Source organism: Gymnodraco acuticeps, unplaced genomic scaffold (assembly GCF_902827175.1).
Source record: "Gymnodraco acuticeps unplaced genomic scaffold, fGymAcu1.1, whole genome shotgun sequence".
NCBI classification, from domain to species: Eukaryota; Metazoa; Chordata; class Actinopteri; order Perciformes; family Bathydraconidae; genus Gymnodraco; species Gymnodraco acuticeps.
In genome coordinates, this window is record NW_022992032.1 from 1,499,445 (window position 1) to 1,518,055 (window position 18,611).

Below are 18,611 nucleotides of genomic sequence, written 5' to 3' on the forward strand. Positions count from 1 at the left end.
CATTAGTAGGTGGATGTAGGCCTTTAGCAACTAAAAGCCTTTTCCCCTCAGGTTGGTGAAGACCAAGAACAGAGATAAAAAAGATTGAATATTGGGCTTCAGGTGGGCACGAGCATGACTGAATGTATGATCATATTGCTTCATAACAGCATAATGTGTACATAAGCAACTGGTAGCTGTCGAGCTCACCATTTCATCTGAACAGTTTTCATACTGTATCGGTGTGTTCACAGCTTGTTTCTGTTTCCACCAAGTGGCCAAAGAGAACATAGGGTGTAGGTGCTAAAAAGAAAGAACATTTGAACATCTACATTTTCACGACAGCTGGGCAAACTTCCTTTGCTAAGAGAGATTATGAAATATGAAACTATTTGGACCTTTTGTCTTTGGTGAGACTGTTGTTTCTATAAAGCTGAGCATATGAATCTGATGCCTGCAAGAAGTTCTTGAAGTCGTGTTGGAGTGTTGAACTGATGGATGCTGCAATAATTCAATGTACGATGTGTGTTGCCCATAACAGATTGGAAATGTTCTGCATGGACAAATGTTCTTTAATCCTATTTTCAGAGAAACAACATTTTTACCAAATGCCTAAACTAACTTAACAGCATATTTGTAGACATGAGATGTGGTAGAAAACAGAGGACTTGACACTGCTGCCATAAATAAGAGTTGGTTACAGCATTTATTTCAATTTTCTGACAAAACTCCACACAAAAACAAACTTGAGACCAAGCTGAAAAAGAGAGATCCTTCTATTGTATTTCATTTCATTTTTTTTGTTTTCGCTGCTGTTTGGCAGGTTAAAGGTGGGGTAGGTCATTTTGGAGAAACCAGCTCGAGTGCGCTAGAATTTGAAAATACACAGCCGGAAGAAATCAACCACTTCCTTACAGAGCCCCTCCTCCTACACACACGAACGCGCACATGACCAATGAGGGCGCAAGATAAGTTTGTGCACAGATGGAAGGCTGACAGGCAGGTAGGCCATCCAGTTACTTTAGCCGGGCCGGCTCAGATGATTGGTCGTGCTTTTTACAGTACTACGGCTTCCACAGATGACTTTTCTTTATGGATTTTTTATCAAAGCACTTAAGATATTCATTGCTATCGGGATGTTAAGAGCATTCCATGGAATATAACAACAAGTGTATTTCGAGCCGGTTTCTCAAACTTACTTACCCCACCTTTAAGGTACAGTGCCTTATTCCATATTTCCACTGATTTAAATAATGAAATCAGAGAGATTTCTCTTTTTCCGAGGACACAGTAAGATTGTAATTTTTAAACAGGGGTGAGGTTGGGGGGGGGGGGGGGGGGGGGGGTTTGAGGAAAAGAGAGGGGGTGCGGGCAGGGGGGAGGAAGGGTGGGAGAATAAGAGGAGGCAGGTATTCAAAGTGGGTGGAGGTTCACAAGGACGGAGGGTTTGCACGGTGTTCACCAACAGACAGACAGGGACAGATAAACAGGCAGGGTGAGGAGGGAGGGTCAGTCAGGGTGTGAGAGAGAAAGAAGAGAGGGAGAGACAGTGTGCTTTGTCATGTCTGAATGAAAACGAGCAGCTCTCCAGACCCACTCCAAACTTAAAAAAAAAAAACTTTTACGAACAATTTCTTAAAAAACACCCAGTCGTCTAATAGAAAACAACAACAAATAACACATGGGGGGAGGAAGGCAGACAGGGAATGGGGCAGAGGAAGTGACCTTTTTTTCCACCTTGTTGAGGGCGTGAGTGAAGTTTTATAGTGAGATTGATTCTTTATTGATGGGCAGGAGGAGGAGGAGGAGGAGGAGGAGGAGGAGGAGGAGGAGGAGGAGGAGGAGGAGGAGGAGGAGGAGGAGGAGGAGGAGGGAGGACGGCAGTAGTAGCTTGGCAGTGCGTACGTATGAAGAGAAAGAGAGGAGAGGAAGGGATGGAGCATGGCAGGAAATGGCAGAGATTTAGGAGCGGCATCTGGGTGGCTACTCTCTGGCAAGAAAACTAAAGAGACACCACCCACCCGCTCTAATCGCCACTTAGGAATAGTTTTTGTACTTGTCTCATATTCTTTATTCATGTATGCAGAGGGGCCGCGGCTCACAGTGCACTTATACGATTGGCTCATCAGTGCTACTGGCAGACTTGTGCTGTTTAGACTTTGGATAACACAGGAGGACAGAGGGACAGAGAGGACAGAGAGGACAGAGGGACAGAGACAGACCCTAACCCTCTCCTCCTCTGTTGTTGGTCCGCGCGTTGTTTTGTTCTGACTTTAAGGGATGGTGATGGAGAGGAGGAGGAGGAGTAAAGGTTATTTTCTTGAACAGTTGTTGAGAGGGGAGGGAAGGAGGGAAGGAGGAAAGGAGGAAAGAGAGGGAGAACGGCTGAGAAGTAAATGATGTCTTGATAATTTAGTAGTATGTTTCTCTTTCCACCCAGCCTGTAGAGACGAAGAGGAGAGAGAAACAAGAAAGAGAGAAGAGTTACCCATCAACACATTTAATCAAGTGATTAGCATTAAGGCAAAAATACAATTTGTAATTTAGGACTTTAAAATGAGTCCTAAAAAGTTGTTACCTGATGCAGCGGTACTAAAAAAATGATTGATTATTTGGTTATCTTTGTAAAGTAAAACTTATATGTTTTCCCTTCACATTTGACTTATTTTCACAAAGTAAAATCCACGCTGGAATGTAATTAAAATGTGTATTATTAATCGCAATAATAAGAGAGAAATATATATTTGTGTACTGTAGTATAGTGCTCCCCTGAATAAAACGATTTAACACTATTTTCTATTGAATGATTATTTGGGTAAATATTAAAAGTGTGCAACTTTCATGCTGCAGGTATGGGCGTGTCTGTGCGTGTTATCTTACCTCCTGGGTTTCGGCGAAGGATGAGTTTTCGGATCTCATCGTAAACAAAGATGAGGAAACTGTACGGGAACGCACAGAACCACCAGCTGGGCCTGAGAGAACAGAGCGAATGATACATTAATGAAGAACACACTACTCATTAACCGGCCTTAAAAGTAAAATGATTTATTTGTGTATTATAAAGGTTGTGGTATTTACCTCTAAGATATAATATTTAGAATACAAACTTGAATTACATGACATTAACGCAATCTTTTGTAATTGAATACCCCTGAAAATATAAATGTGCATTAAACTGATGTGTAGCTTACTTGAGCGGGTACATCCGTAGTGCCACGTCCATGCCTGGGCAGTAAGACAGGAGAGCAGCCAGGGCCGTTTCCTCAAACAGGCCGAAGATCAAAATCTTGTTCCTGCAAGACAATAAGTTCACAAAGAGAGCAATCAATGTTTTCTGCCACTCTAAGACTACAGGGGTCTAAATCTACTTGTGGATGATAAAATGGCTTAAAAGTTGATGTCCTGCAGGCTATAGCAGCATCAGTATCTGGGCTTGTGTCTTAGCAGCTTAAATATTGCCTGCAGAACAAAAAGAGGATAGACCGGGAAGAACCAGACAAGATGGAGGGGAAAAAGGGAACAATAATAACCTATCCCATAAATTGGGGCGATAAATGAAAGGTGTGTCAGGTTAACTTGGCTCTCTAGTGACATCTAGTGACAGCAGTGGGAAACTGCAACAAACAAAGCAATGCAGAGTTGCCAACACTTCCCCGTTCCGCTTGAGATTGAACTGCTTTTATTACTGATCAAATACCTGCATTAGTAGAGATGGGTGTATATTATTGTAATATTTGAGTAAAAGTATGTTCTCTGAGCACTGCATTGATATCAACTGTATCACATGTTCTGATCATTACTAGAAGGGAACCATTCAATGCAAATAGTGCAGCAAAGGTAGCAATAAGAAGCAACAAATACAAAATACTAAATGAATCTACTTGAAAAATAGAAGTACAGTAGTTGAGTAAATGCAAATGAGTTCCTTTTCACCACGAACATCCAGCAGTATCTGCATGTGGTAACAACATCGACTATATCCGCACGATGCTAATGCATTGGCACCGACTGACTCAAGTAGTAGAAGGTACCAGACAGTTGGTACTGTGATCACAAGCTGAAGATAAAGACACGATTAGAATGAACCTCAGAGCGGTGTGACTGACCTCATGCCCTGCTGGAACACAGAGTTACGCCTGGTCTTGCAGATGATGACGTCCGCCCACTGCACCACCACGATGCTGACGAAAAAGGCTGTGTGGCAAGTGAACTCCACTATCTTACGCTGCTCATAGGTCTACACAGAGGAAGAAACAAACGATATATGCGATTTGTGATAATAAATGGTCGTCGGCAGTCACAACACACTGAAGTTGTTGTTGCTTTTTTACTTGTATTAATGCTTTCTTTTATTCCGTCAGGTCACTCACACAGAGCCCCTGAAGCAGCAGAACACTGATCCTGTGTCAGATCGCTCTTACCCATTGCTGCCCGTAGCTGTCCTCCAGGTCGTTGTTGGAGCGATCGTCCCAGTTGAGCCGGATGCCGACAAGATCATACGGCCGGAAACCATTTTCTGCCAAGACGACAAAATATGCGAAGAAGCCGCCAAGAGCTTGGATCATACCTGCAGAAACAGAGTTTGTAGTTTATACCCCCCTTTAAATCATGGAAACTGATGACGAGACTGCATCACATGACTGACGGCAAGGTTGGCTGCTCTTTGATCTCCAAAAATGTTGCAGCAAACATTTAAACAATCAAATTGGTTACTTTCTAATTAAACCTAATAAAGTAACATACCTCAGTAACACCTCTATGCCTGGACCAATTTCTCTGAAAAGACCCAATGCTTTGTGGTACAGTTGAGTATATCCAGTAGGCTGGTGTTTCATTATTGCTAATGTAGAATACATGAGTTCATTTCTCTCGTACACAAAATCCACATACTATTCCGTTAAGTTGAAATGCACAACTTACTCATTTGGTTATAGTACTACGTAGTGAGTAGTGTTTACAATCCCTTACAAAGCACTGCATATTAGGGTCAGATGATATACTTTTTAAAACAACTGCAAGACTGTTAATACAATTCATTGGATTCAAATGTGCGTAATAGGTCATCATTAACCTACAGCAAAAATACTTTTGATGGTTACTGCAGTTGGATCATGTCGGTGTCAACATGCGTTCAGAAAGACAATATCTTTGTGTTATTGCACGGCTTAGTTCTGATTGGACAATTTGGACATTCCAGAGGTTATGCATATCAATAACACACCGCTGCTAAGCATACCATCAATGTTGCTAAGGAGGATCAAGGGACAGAAGGAAAGGGACACGGTGTGGGCTCTGCATTGTTTAAGGACTTGTTAGTGGGAAAGAAACTGTGAACAGACCTGGAGTTACAGAAAACCTCCATCAGTGCTGCCGTTCATTTCAAGATGAGTTTTCTTTTCTTAGCGGAAGCAGTATGATCATTTTCAAGTCAATTGATCAGTCATTGTCATTTCAATTTATATTGGGAGTCCAGTCGTTAGTTTGTTTAGTGTCGCGTCGGCCTCCGTGATCAGCTTATCGGGTGTTCTTTTTTTCAATAATGACCGCCTCACAGCACATTATACCTTGCTTATCATTTCATGAGAACACATGGCACCTACCGATCTGTCCGTAGGCGATGCTGATGAGTCTCTCGTTGACCAGTTTGTCCCTCAGTGGGTTTCTGGGCTGGCGCTTCATGATGTCACTCTCTGCTGCTTCATAGGCCAGAGAGATGGCTGGTACCTGATGGAGGAGACATTCATCTTTTAGTGCTTTTATATCAGAAGTGGATGGTTTACACTGAATGCATTCACTTTGTGATGCTTTTTTCCCCCTTTACATTCTTAACTTTCCAATCATGACAAACTGGTCTGGTAACACACTGCCACCTAGTGCCCGTCTTGTTTAATACGCTTTAGACACAACCTTGAACTCAATATCAGGGCTGTATTTAATTCATTGAGATGCTCGACGGTCTCCAGATGGATGTTTACGGCCCGTCCACACAGCGGCGTGCGTTGAAGCTTGCCGGCGGGCGTGTCTGAAACTCGACCAACAACCAATCACATGAATCTCCCGCCCCTGACACACAAGCAGCGGTTTGATTGGCTAGAGCTTGTACTGGCATATGATTCGATTGGCTGACGCTTCTGCCGAGGCTTCAAAAGTTGAACATTGCTCAACTTTTGCAGCGAGCCACGCCAGCAAAGCTCCGCGTCGCTTCCCACAATGCAGTTCGGCGAAAAGTGACGTCACCCCATACAAAGTGAATGGTGAAGCTTTCAACGCACGCCGCTGTGTAGACGGGCCGTTATTGATGATGCAGGTGACAGGTAATACATAGTGTGGAGTGCATGCAGATGAAAATAGTTGCATTGTTTGCTACTGCTACAGAACAAAGAAAATGATGAATTTTCTTTGCTGAGCACCATCTGACAAATTTGTCATTTCAGAATTTGCCCGGAAGTTACTATTTATTCTTCTGTTTTTTCATGAACCCAACCTTCCAAAATTCCCTTAACTCTTGGAAATTAATTTCTAAATTTGTGTTCAGTATCACCTGCATCTGTAGCCTGTTATTGTCTCATTATACCGCACTGTGAATGAATTAAAAGTAAATATATAAGTCGTCATGAACACATGTGTCCATCAGACAGAGGGCTGCTGTGCCTCCTGTCATCATTAATGGACGTCTCTTTAAAATGACCGCTCAGAGGAGAGGAGTTCTCATTTCTCTAACCGCCTGCTGCTTCCCCTCCTCTCTCCTCGGTTCCCCTCCTCGGCTCCTCCGCTCGCATCTCCTGTGGGCGGGACTAAGTCTCGAGGATAGGAGTCGAGGAGGGGAATTAGAGAATTGAGAAGCCTTCAGTGTCTTGTTCTATGCAGATTCTGAATATTACCAGATTTCATTCTTCTATTTTATATTGTGTTAATTTTGTGGAAACATTTTGAACTTTCTCGTTGCCCTGAGGATAATAACCAGGCATTACTGTATATACTGGCCAGCTGAGAACCTGTCTGACATGTTCACATGTCTGTGTACAGCTGAGCATTACTGGTTCACGGTGCATGCACCGTGAACCAGTAATGCTCAGGCATGAAAGACATGAAAGGCATGAAAGAGAGCTGAGTTTATGGGGACACATGTGGCTGGAAGGTGGCTTCTGCATGTGTAATGCCTGACTGGACATAAGCACATTATGCTACAGTGTTTATGTGTATGTTTACAGTGTGCGCAGTCCAGTTATATTTGTATGTCCGTGTCTCTTACCATGTCAGTACCCAGGTCAATGCAGAGGATGGTGATGGTGCCCAGAGGCAGGGGGATGTTGACCAAGATGAAGAAGAGGAAGGGGGTGATCTCTGGGATGTTGCTGGTCAGAGTGTACGCGATGGACTTCTTCAGGTTGTCAAAGATCAGACGACCTGTTAGGAAGAAGATGGTGAAAAAAAACAGATGCATCCCAAAAATAATAAACGCGAGGGACACCTCAGTACCTCATTAACATTGCATTCATTAACATTGCTTTGCAGTAGAAAGCTAGTAAGTAATGCTCCAAACTCATGTCTTTTTGTAATTCCATCATATCTATTGTCTCATTTTTTCATTGCACCACTACCTTTAAATATGACATATTGTTATCATGGTGAAAACAAGACTACAATAGACTCAACAACAAGAACATGTTAAGATACTAAATCTTTTTATGCCGACAGTATTTCAAATGTATTTCTTTTCACATACATTAACTGAAAATGTACTGTCTGTTACTGAATGTAGTATTTCAACCTGATTGTAACCTGTAAATCTTAGGTTAACTCTTGTGTGGCCTGACGCTAAAAACCTTTTAGCTCAAATTTGGCAATGACACCTGACCATTTTTCTTTTAATTAATCGCAGGTCTATAAAATGTCAGAAAGTAGTGAAAAATGTCCATCCCAGTTTCTGAATGTTCAAGGGGATTTCTTTAAATGCCTTGCCTAAACATGTTCACTTTAATGATATGAAGCAGAGAAAAGCAGGAAATGTCTATATTTAAGAGGTTAATTTTTTTTCCTAACATTTAATAAATAATAAATAGATGGCAACTTATCGTTAAGTCGTTCAAAGAAAGACAAAAATCGAATCCTTGCAGTTCTACCTCGATTCTACCATTTGGGTAACTTTCATCATGGCAGTTTTTCTTGCTCCCACTGTCCCTGAACGCATCGTCCCTCACCTTCTTCCACTCCAGTGACGATGGAGGCGAAGTTGTCGTCCAGCAGGATCATGTCGGCTGCCTGTTTGGACACGTCCGAGCCGGAGATTCCCATGGCAACCCCGATGTCAGCCTTCTTCAGGGCAGGGGAGTCGTTCACACCGTCACCTGTCACAGCCACGATGGCACCCTTTCAGAGGTGAAAGAAGTACAGTACTTAGGTCTTATACTTAGGTAAAAGTAGAAGTACCCGAGTACTTGAGTAAACTTACTTAGTTACTTTACACCACTGACCCTGACAGAGAAGAGGACACACGATTTAGAGCTTTCCTTCCCATTCAGGATGCACAATTACCATGCTGTCATTCTTTTCATTAAATGCATTTGTTTGCAGGTGCACTTTTACCCCCCTGTGTACATGTATATGAGAGTGTGTGTGTGTACATCAAGTTAATATACCAGTCTCTGGCAGCCTTCTACAATGATGAGTTTCTGCTGTGGGGAGGTTCTGGCAAACACGATCTCTGTGTGGTTCCTCAAAATGTCGTCCATCTGGTCCTGACTGAGGTCTTTCAGATCTGTTCCGTGGATCACACAGGCCTTCGCATCTCTACATGACACAGATAAAGGAAACACTTGTTTAACGACAAGCTACTGACATAACATTGATGCAATTTATGAGCCTACATCGAGCGTTTACTGTATAAAAATGATTGTGAATGTCCCATTCCATCCTGTATATGGCTATGCAGGGGAGGCTAATCTTACATTGAGTTTGTCTTACCGTGGGTTGACCTGGCTGACAGGAATGTTGAGACGTGCTGCAATGTCTTCCACTGTCTCGTTGCCCTCCGAGATGATGCCCACACCCTTTGCAATGGCCTTAGCTGTGATTGGGTGGTCACCAGTCACCATGATAACCTGAAATAAAGCAGGAAGAAGAAGTTAAACAGGCAGGTGATGACAGGGAAGGAGAAATAGACAAAAGTTACAAACAAGTTAAGAGATGAAAAGTAAAATAGAGGAAATGGAATGAGAATAATAATGAAAGAAAGAGGAAATAGGATTGAAAAGAATACTATTGATAATAAATGATACGAAATTCCCTTAAAAATGTGTGTGACAGTCATCCCCAGCCCTCGCACACCGGGGAGTGCTCGGTTCTTCTTTTGTCTGGGCCTTTAAATGCCACACTTGAAATGTACCCACCTTGATGCCAGCCGAGCGGCATTTGCCCACGGCGTCAGGCACTGCTGCACGGGGAGGGTCGATCATGGACATGAGGCCCACGAAGCAAAGGTTGTCCGTCTCGAAGTTGACTTCATCCGTGTCAAAGGCAAAACCTTTTGGATACTTGTCCTCTGGCAGGAACACGTGGCAGAATCCTGAAGTACAAACACATGAATTACAAAAAGGAAGATACCATAGCTCAAATACAGGAGTTGCTGAGTTCTAAATCATGACCTTAGTTAATCTTCTATCATCCTTACCCAATACTCTCTCTCCCAGTCCTCCCAGTTCCTGGTAGGCATTCTGGAAAGCCTCTTTCATCTCCTCGTCCATGGGCTGCTCCTTGCCCTGCACCATGATGTGGGAGCTGCGGTCGAGTATCCTCTCTGGTGCTCCCTTCATCACCAACAGGTAGCTGTTTTCGTTTCCCTCTTCAGTTTCATGAATTGAGAGCTGATGGGAACAGATTTAGGTGTGAGCATCAGAAAAATGTAATGTGTTAACCTGTTCACTACAACACTTTGTAGGTCTGCATTGTTTGTTAGTTGAAAAAGGGAACAAACCTGGTACTTGTTGGTGGAGTTGAAGGGGATCTCGGCCACCTTCTTGTTCTTCTCCCTCATGGCCTTGACGGAGCCGCAGGACAGCTCGATACACTTCAGCAGGGCGGACTCGGAGGCGTCGCCGGCTACATCGCGCTTCAGGATGGGAAGAGTGTCCTGGGCAGCCTTGAACACAGCACGGTTGCACAGAGCGGCTATGCGGGCCAAAGACACCCATGTTGCGGAGCTTTTGTCGAAGGAGGAGCCTAGAGAATGAGACAATTATAGACAGCTGTAGTAGCATCTAATTCACATAAGCTTGCTGTTAGTTGTTTTTGTTTCGAAAAAAAGATTCTTCTGTTATTCTACTTTAAGGTTTTAAAATGCAGATACCATTTAATTTGATGATTTCATTGGTGGTAGGGGTGGTAGGGGTTTCTAACCAACATATATTTTTACAAGCCTTTATTGCATGCCAGATTTTTATTTTTGATGCTGGAGTTTCTTAATATTTGTAGGATGTTTTAAGGCATGCTGCGTGAAGACAAGAGGGAGAGGGAAATCTCACCAGATTGGTCCTCGGTGGTGTCAGCCTCGTGGATGGTGTTGTCGAACCACATGTGGGCCACCGTCATCCTGTTCTGAGTCAGGGTGCCCGTCTTGTCGGAGCAGATGGTAGAGGTGGAGCCCAGAGTCTCTACAGCCTCCAGGTTCTTCACCAGGCAGTTCTTACGAGCCATACGCTTAGCGGTCAGCGTCAGGCACACCTGAGACACGAGGGAGACAAAAGAAAAGAAGGAAACAGAGGAAAGGGAGAGAGGAAATAGCAGCAAGAAGAGAAGGAAGGAATGACAGTAGGAAAGAATGTGTGGAGAGAGAAACAAACCAAAGGAGAAAGAGATAATTAGTATCTGTGTTAAACTAACAGCACAGATGAACATCTCCAGGTACCAACTTCTGCTAATAAGCAGCCACATCAGGGCCATACTCTACCTGGAACAAATAACCACAGCCATGAATTAAACCGCCCCTGAAACCTGAAGATGTTCAGCCTGCTCTTAGCCATGTTCTACAGCAAAATGCACTAAAAACCAAAACATCCGTTACCAAATAATACAAAAACAGCCCAAACAGCGATGCAATAGAAAAACAAGGCTCGAATGAGTGAAGCCGTGATGCAGAGCGGCGGTGCATTATGTCATCATGCCAAGTACGGCAAGACACCGGGGCCAAACAGAACTAGCAAAGCAGAGGAGGCCGAATTCAGTCTATGAAGCTGTCTAGTCATTAGCCTAATATCTTTACATTAGCTAGCCGTTGTCATTGCAGACAGCACCACGACTGGCCTGGAAGAGAGAGAGAGAGACATACACAGAGGAAGATGGAGAGAGAGGACACAAACACACAAACACATGTGGAGCTGCTTTAGGAGAAGGAGAGAAGAGAGGAGATGGGAGGAGAGATATAGAGACCGGGACAATACACCACCACCTTCACCACAGAAACAGGTACTGACACAGAGACAATGTTAAAGCACATATAATACAAAGGTACACACAGAGATGCACAGAGACATGACAACACACCCGAGCACAGCACTGGAAGCAGCAGGGACAGAATCAAACAGCAGACACGACAAAACAACGTCATCCTGAACACACAAACAGACAGGGGTGAAACTTGAACCTGCTTGGGACAGTGTTAAAGCAAAGTCATTTTCTCATAATATCTACAATAGAGTGAAGCTGTGATTATTTGTTTTTGTAGACTCGTAAGCTAGCAACAGAAGGGCTCCCTTGACAAAAAGCATTGCAATTTATCAATTGGATTTTGGAATTTTGCTGCTAAAAAAAAAAGAGTCCGCTAATGTTAAGTGTGAAGACATTTAGTTTGTGTTAGAAACCGCCGTTTTAAAGACACATAGAAGCTTAGGACAATAAAGAGTGGGGTATTACTGACAAATGTTATGTCATAGAACAAAAGGTCGAAATCACCTAAGCTTCTATTAAAAACACCCCTTATTTCAGGTATCTAAAAAAAACATTAAAAAAAACTGTTGACTTTTAGACGAGATCACTTGAAATTGTAAAATGCTAACTCATTTCCAGGTTTTAGGACTCATTCCTGCATCACTTAAACCAACCATACGTTGGGCCTCGTTTAAATGTGGATGATTGTAAGTAGGGTACTTTTTGGGAAAATAAGTGGTTCAGAACAGAGACATGACATGACAACAACTATGTTAAAAGCTGTTTTTCCTGATTTGTTGTGTCAATTAAATATAAAAAGTAAATTAAAATACTGTTACAAGTCTGTGCAAAATACTGGGAACTGAGGAAGAAACCAAACACACAAGGACCATGAAGACTTACAGACGCAAGAAAAAATAAGACGCACTGAAGTAATTACACAACAACCTTGTAAACATACCTAATAATTCCTGTCCCTCAGAAACACAATAACTATTAACTCTTTCTACTCACAGTGACGGTGGCCAGCAGTCCCTCGGGAACATTAGCAACAATGATTCCGATGAGGAAGATGACGGCCTCCAGCCAGGAGTAACCCAGGACGATTGACAGGATGAAGAACGACACGCCGAGGAAGACGGCCACGCCTGTGATGATTTGGATGAAGTGTTCGATCTCCTTAGCAATAGGTGTCTAAAGAGTAGGAGAAGAAGAAGGTGTTTGGACTGATTGAAGAAGATGATTGACTTTCACTGGAATGCTCGAAGCTCTTCTGTTATTATTTAATAACCTTTTTAATGTTAGTTTCAACTTAAACTTCACGAAAAAAAACAAGATGCGTCTGACTAAATATGATAAAAACTAAGGAAAATTGACAGGGGACAAAGACTAAATAAAGAGAAAGTGACAAAACAGATACTAGTTTTAACAAACTATGACACATATTGACGCATTCCCTAAAGCCCCTGTCACACTGTCCCGAAATTGACACCCGATGGACACACGAATATAGAATTGTGAATTTCGCACGATGATGGCCCCGAACCACACACGAAGGCAACATTTACATTACATTTAAGACATACAACTGCAATGAAAGTACCAAAAACAATTATGTTACAGTACTATGATACTGTACTGATATCTTCAGACTTTGTTCTTTACTTTATCCGTCGTTATATGTAGAAAATATTACGTTTTCTCCGTAATGTCGTTTCCATAACAACAACAACTTCCTGTCAACTGTCCTTCAAAATAATATATTATATCCTTTTTAGTTTCACAGAACACAAATTGGGTTATTTACATAATATGTTTACATGATTTTGTTGTGCAATAAAACAACCCGATGGACACACGATAAAGGAAATGTTCAAATTCGGCTGTGATCGTAGCAACATCGGGCCATTCGTGAGGGCATCTTAAGCCATCGTATGACCGCCGGTGGAGTTTCTCAGGCTCCGGCAGCAACTTCGTGAGCGGTGGCAAAATCTTTGGCATGCCAAAAAATAGCCGAAGGACCTTGCGAAGGTTCATTTTCGTGTTGAATTCGTGTGTGAATGTTGCCCTTCGTAAGGCCATCGTGAGGGCATCTTGTTATCATCGGTGCCATCGGGCATTCACCCTCACTCTGATCTGATCTGATGATAACACGAAGATGACACGATTTGACAAGATGCCCTCACGAGTGCCTTACGAAGTTGCCACTCACGAAGTTGCTGCCGGAGCCTGAGAAACTCCACCGGCGGTCATACGATGGCTTAGATGCCCTCACGAATGGCCCGATGTTGCTACGATCACAGCCGAATTTGAACATTTCCTTTATCGTGTGTCCATCGGGTGTCAATTTCGGGACAGTGTGACAGGGGCTTAACTGTTATGGTAACAAAAAGCCAGTTTTGAAAAAAAGAAACCTCCATTTATTTTGTGGCTTATGAAAGACATAACATAATGAATATGGTACCTTGCCAGTCTCCAGGCCTGAGGTGAGGGTGGCGATGCGGCCCATCACTGTACGATCTCCAGTGCAGACAGCGATGCCGCGCGCTGTTCCTGAAGAGACACAGGAGAGGGAGTAGTTTATATTATTAACTTCTTTACTCACAGCAAGATGAAGAAAGAGCAAAACAGAAACAGACATGTCAGAATGAAAATGTGTAGACTGAGTATAGACAACTGCCTGAAAAGACTGGGTGGTGCTGGACCAAATGCAATGTACTAATATGTCCACAGGAGCGCACTATACATCATCTTTTCCTATTCTTCCACTGTGGAGCTCAGTGAGAGTCACAGGGCCTCCCAGTAATATGATGGGACGGAACAGGTATGAGGTTAAATGGGGTCACATTTCCAGACCAGTGATGTCACTAGGCCCTCATCCTTCAGCACACCTAACACTTTGACTGTGATCTACAGTGAATGCTATTGTGTTGGCTTTTGGTTAGTAAGACAAAACAAACATACACATGAAGCCAACTGTGCATATAGAAACTGTTAGAAGACAGGAGAGTGGCTTACGCTAACAGTGTTTGGTTTGTACCGTCTTTGTGGAATATACGATGGTAATTTAGATTTTGGATAGAAGTGGGGATGCACCGATGTCACATTTTTCAGCGGGTGCCGATGTTTATAGAAAAGATTTTGGCGATGGCAATTTTTGATTGTATTTTGTTGTGGATATTTATTCCACTTTTGTGCCAGGAAAATAAAAACAAAATGTTTTATTAAAAAAGATGAACCGTTTTTCCAGGCCTACATAATGTACTATCTTTGAATGATACAATTATTTTTAACAAAATCTCTCTACTTTGCTGTACTATAAACTACTAATTGAAGAGATTTTAAGTTCCAACGGACAGTGGTTGCTTTTGATTCTTGTTTTCCATCATAATCCGTTATTACCTGTCATTTTTTATACAAATAAATATATATTTAATAGCATTAAATTGTTTAGTTTATTCATTTATTTATGCATTTATAAAAGCATGTTCAATTAAGATGAACACAGGTTGTGAGCTCACTTCATGTCAACATGAAAACGTATAAACTGTATAGCTACGGTCAACACATGTTCATAGAAGTGATCGTGGCCTTACCTTCGACACAGTTGGTGGAGAAGAAGGCGATGTTACGGGTTTCCAGGGGGTTGTCATGGGTGCCGTCAGGGGACCGCGTCTGAGGCTCGGATTCACCGGTCAGGGATGAGTTGTCCACCTGGAAGTGTGAGAACCAAAGAAGCAAAGAGGAGAGAAAAAGGGAGTGGATAACTGGTGCATTCCGCATAACATTGTTTGCACCTTCCGCTATATTTGTATAACCACAATCATTTGTAGGGTGATGATGTAGTTACATATGCCAGACATTCAATGCTTTGTCCTCCTATTTCCGCCCTTATTTGAATGAAGACGGTTTGTTTTCAATAAAGATATAACTTCACATCAAAGCATTCCAAGACTCATTTGAGGTGACTTTGAGGATTTACAGCAACATTTGCATCTGTGTGAATTTAGCATGAGGATCAACAGTTTACACAGCTATTATGAATTTACAGTACAGTGATTTATTCTCGCATTGTGAGGATGCTGTGCTTATTCTAATTAATAATGATTCACCCAGCACATCAGGCAGATTCCAAACAGGGAAGACAGAAGCTCAAAGGAGATGTTACACTCACACTGATTTCTACTGTGCAATCACATCTTTACTGCCACTGAAAGTCAAGTTTTCTTGTTACTGAAATTACTTAGTTAAGCAACTGAGACCTGACGCTCTACAAAACCTCACTGAGCTTTACAGTTAGGGTTGTTTTTTCCTTGGCGTTAAACAAATTCAGTAGTGTATCTATGGCTGTAAGTAACCCACCTTGCAGCCGTGGGAGGAGACGATGCGGAGGTCAGCGGGGATCCTGTCTCCTCCTTTCACCTCCACCAGGTCTCCTGCCACCACCTGCTCAGCGTTGATCTGCATCTTTTCTCCCTCACGTATCACCAGGGCTTGCTGCAAAAAGAAGAAAAGAGTAAATATGTAATGCCAAAACCAACTCAAATCTGAAAAGGTGAAAAGCACAAAAGTAATGCAATTGTAAGGTACATCAGAGATTGGGAAAAAAAATAGGAATGTTATTGAGCTTCCAGTACCTGAGGGACCATGTTCTTAAAGGACTCCATGATCTTGGAGCTCTTAGCTTCCTGGAAGTAGGAGAAGCAGCCGGTGATGATGACGACAGCTGACAGCACGATACCCAGGTACAGCTACAGTACAGAGACAAGATAGAAATGAAAATAAAACTTCATTTATCTAAAAATGTCAAAACAGAGGAAAGGAAGACAAATAACAGACCAGTGGAAAGACACACAGACGGTGACTACGTTAACAAATGATCAGTGAGGCATCCTGACATCCAAAGAGGAAAAGGAACTTTTTCAGGAAGTTCTGTAAACAACACAAACTGTCTTTTATAGAGGTTTCATCCTTTAGCTGACAGCAGCATGCGGTTTTATTTGGACATGATCATCTGTTTTCTGCCTATATGGATTTCATGACAATCGTCACTAGAAGGTCCACATTCAATATTTAAACGGTCCTCTCGTCCGACATAACTGCATTACGCTGATCATGTTGTGAATTTATCCTGGGTGAGTGATACAGTGTGTAACTCATGCTGAATGGTCACTGTTGTTGTTTCACCCCCAGTGGTTCCCTGTAGTCACATCTAAGTATGTTGTCCTCTCATGCTGTGTGTCAGTGCCACTTACCCTCAGTCCCGGCTCAACTCTGTGCTCTGACCCGCCATAAAACATGCTGACCCATGAACTGTCATTACTCTCATATGGCCATGACTCTCACTCTCCCTGGGGCGGGCCCAGGAATGGATGGCAACAGGATGGTGTGTGTCAGACGAAGACGGGTTGGAGTGATTCAGACAAAAGGCTGACACAACCTTTATCAGTGACACAGACACCCCCCTGAGGAGTAGTGAGTCAGCAAATCGCTCTTTGAGTGATGTCCTGGAGGTTAAGTAGCATACACACTGAGAGAAGTAAGTAGTTGTCTATGTGTTTACCCCCTCTGGTGCTTTTTGATATCTGGTTTCTCATAAGTATTGCACAACTGTGGTGCAACTGTCCACTTACGTTATCCCCAGCGGGCTCGTCCTCAGTGGCAGCCTGGATGGCGTAGGCCAGGAAGCAGAGGAGGGCACCGATCCACAGCAGGATGGAGAAGCCCCCGAACAGCTGGCGACAGAACTTGACCCACTCCGGGGTGGTGGGGGGTGGAGTCAGGGCGTTTGGGCCGTCCCTGATCAGGTACTCTGCTGCCTTGGCATTGGTCAAACCCTAAAAGGCGCAGAGGAGGAAAGAAGAAGAAAAAATGGATCAGCAGAGGCGGGAGGCAGGAAACGAAGGATAAATGGTGGATGGAGGTAAAGTAGGATAAAGGATGAGTGTAAAAAGAAGAAGTAAAGAAAGGGTCAAAAAGACATGCATATGTAAAATAAACATTAAGAAATTGAAATAAATGTGTATATGTGTGTTATGACATGGAGGTCAGTGTAAAATTAACAACCTTGGAATCATCAGCACAGTTAAACCAGGACACAAACCATATCAAGTTGAATGACGTTGTGTGATTTCTGATGACTTACCTGGACGATATCAGTGGCGTATTTCCGGCAAACTTCCTCAACAGACATTTTGTGTTCCGTCTACAAAGAATTCAAATGGAAAGTTAAACTAAAACAACCGGTTAGTTATTATATAAAATAAAACATATACATTCTGATTGTACTCAAGAAACTATCAAGCAATGGAACATTTTTCAAAGAACACACATTTTAAGGGCAATCGTGTTGGTGTTGTGTGAGCAAGTGATTGCGAAGCTATGTGTTTATAATTGGCTAAAGTTTCAGGTTTTATAAAAAATACCAGCTTATTAAGTTTTTTAACAAGGGATATCCTGAGGGTTGGGCTTCCTGCACCAAACAGGAGAAAATCCCTCCACAACAGGATTACATATCCTGGCATATACTCAAACTAGTACTACTGTAAAACCAGCTGCTACAGAATGTCATGTTATCTTTCAAACAGGGAGATTAAATTACAGTTGGATTGCAGCTCTCTAAATGCTGGAGAAAGGCCAGGATACAATGTTTTGCAAATTCAGACTACAGATGGGTTTTCACAGCTTTTCTACTGTCTGTCTTCATTTGAAATGACATTTTGGGGGTTTGTGAACCACCAATGGCACTACAAACAGGTGAAAAAAGATGTCAAATGACAGCGAGTGAGGTCACAGGAAGTAGGAAGCAGTGCACTTACTATGGGAACTTCCTTCTTGAGATCATCCAGATCCTTGCCTCCCTTCTTTTTGGGCGACTCCTTCTTATCCTTGTCCTGCGTGGTGGCCACGCGGTAGCTGTCTGACCGTCCATACTGTGAAACACAGAGGCAAGATCAGTAAGCAACACGCGTGGTCCTGTTGTTTTATTTCATCAGCTGTCTGTCACCCCTTATTCTCACTGCATCACAAGAAGGCATATTCAACAGTTACGAAACACTATGTTAACTCAATCCAAAGTCCAAGCAAAGACAGCTTAAGGACACCTTGATTGTCCTACTGATTATACCACAAATACTTATAGAAAATACTTTTGCTTGTCTGCCAGCTCCTAATTTTCTTATACATTAAGATCCAGACAAAACAACTACATT

At 42.6% G+C, this 18,611-nt stretch overlaps 1 protein-coding gene across 1 annotated transcript in view; it reads right to left on the reverse strand.

Moving 5' to 3' along the window:
- Window positions 1-666: 666 nt before the first annotated feature.
- atp1a3a (ATPase Na+/K+ transporting subunit alpha 3a) overlaps window positions 667-18,611 on the reverse strand; it is a 37,688-nt gene continuing 19,743 nt past the window's right edge. The window contains exons 3-24 of the mRNA XM_034201573.1: window positions 18,219-18,332; window positions 17,546-17,605; window positions 17,034-17,237; window positions 16,038-16,151; window positions 15,763-15,897; window positions 14,997-15,114; window positions 13,865-13,953; window positions 12,415-12,594; window positions 10,500-10,698; window positions 9,953-10,197; window positions 9,650-9,842; window positions 9,369-9,544; window positions 8,944-9,080; window positions 8,619-8,769; window positions 8,181-8,349; window positions 7,232-7,386; window positions 5,580-5,703; window positions 4,401-4,546; window positions 4,086-4,216; window positions 3,171-3,272; window positions 2,860-2,951; window positions 667-2,420 (exon numbers count right to left, since the gene is read on the reverse strand). Of these exons, the coding sequence (XP_034057464.1) occupies window positions 2,392-2,420; window positions 2,860-2,951; window positions 3,171-3,272; window positions 4,086-4,216; window positions 4,401-4,546; window positions 5,580-5,703; window positions 7,232-7,386; window positions 8,181-8,349; window positions 8,619-8,769; window positions 8,944-9,080; window positions 9,369-9,544; window positions 9,650-9,842; window positions 9,953-10,197; window positions 10,500-10,698; window positions 12,415-12,594; window positions 13,865-13,953; window positions 14,997-15,114; window positions 15,763-15,897; window positions 16,038-16,151; window positions 17,034-17,237; window positions 17,546-17,605; window positions 18,219-18,332 (3,063 nt within the window). The 3' untranslated portion in view covers window positions 667-2,391. The remainder of the gene's footprint in view (window positions 2,421-2,859; window positions 2,952-3,170; window positions 3,273-4,085; window positions 4,217-4,400; window positions 4,547-5,579; window positions 5,704-7,231; window positions 7,387-8,180; window positions 8,350-8,618; window positions 8,770-8,943; window positions 9,081-9,368; window positions 9,545-9,649; window positions 9,843-9,952; window positions 10,198-10,499; window positions 10,699-12,414; window positions 12,595-13,864; window positions 13,954-14,996; window positions 15,115-15,762; window positions 15,898-16,037; window positions 16,152-17,033; window positions 17,238-17,545; window positions 17,606-18,218; window positions 18,333-18,611) is intronic.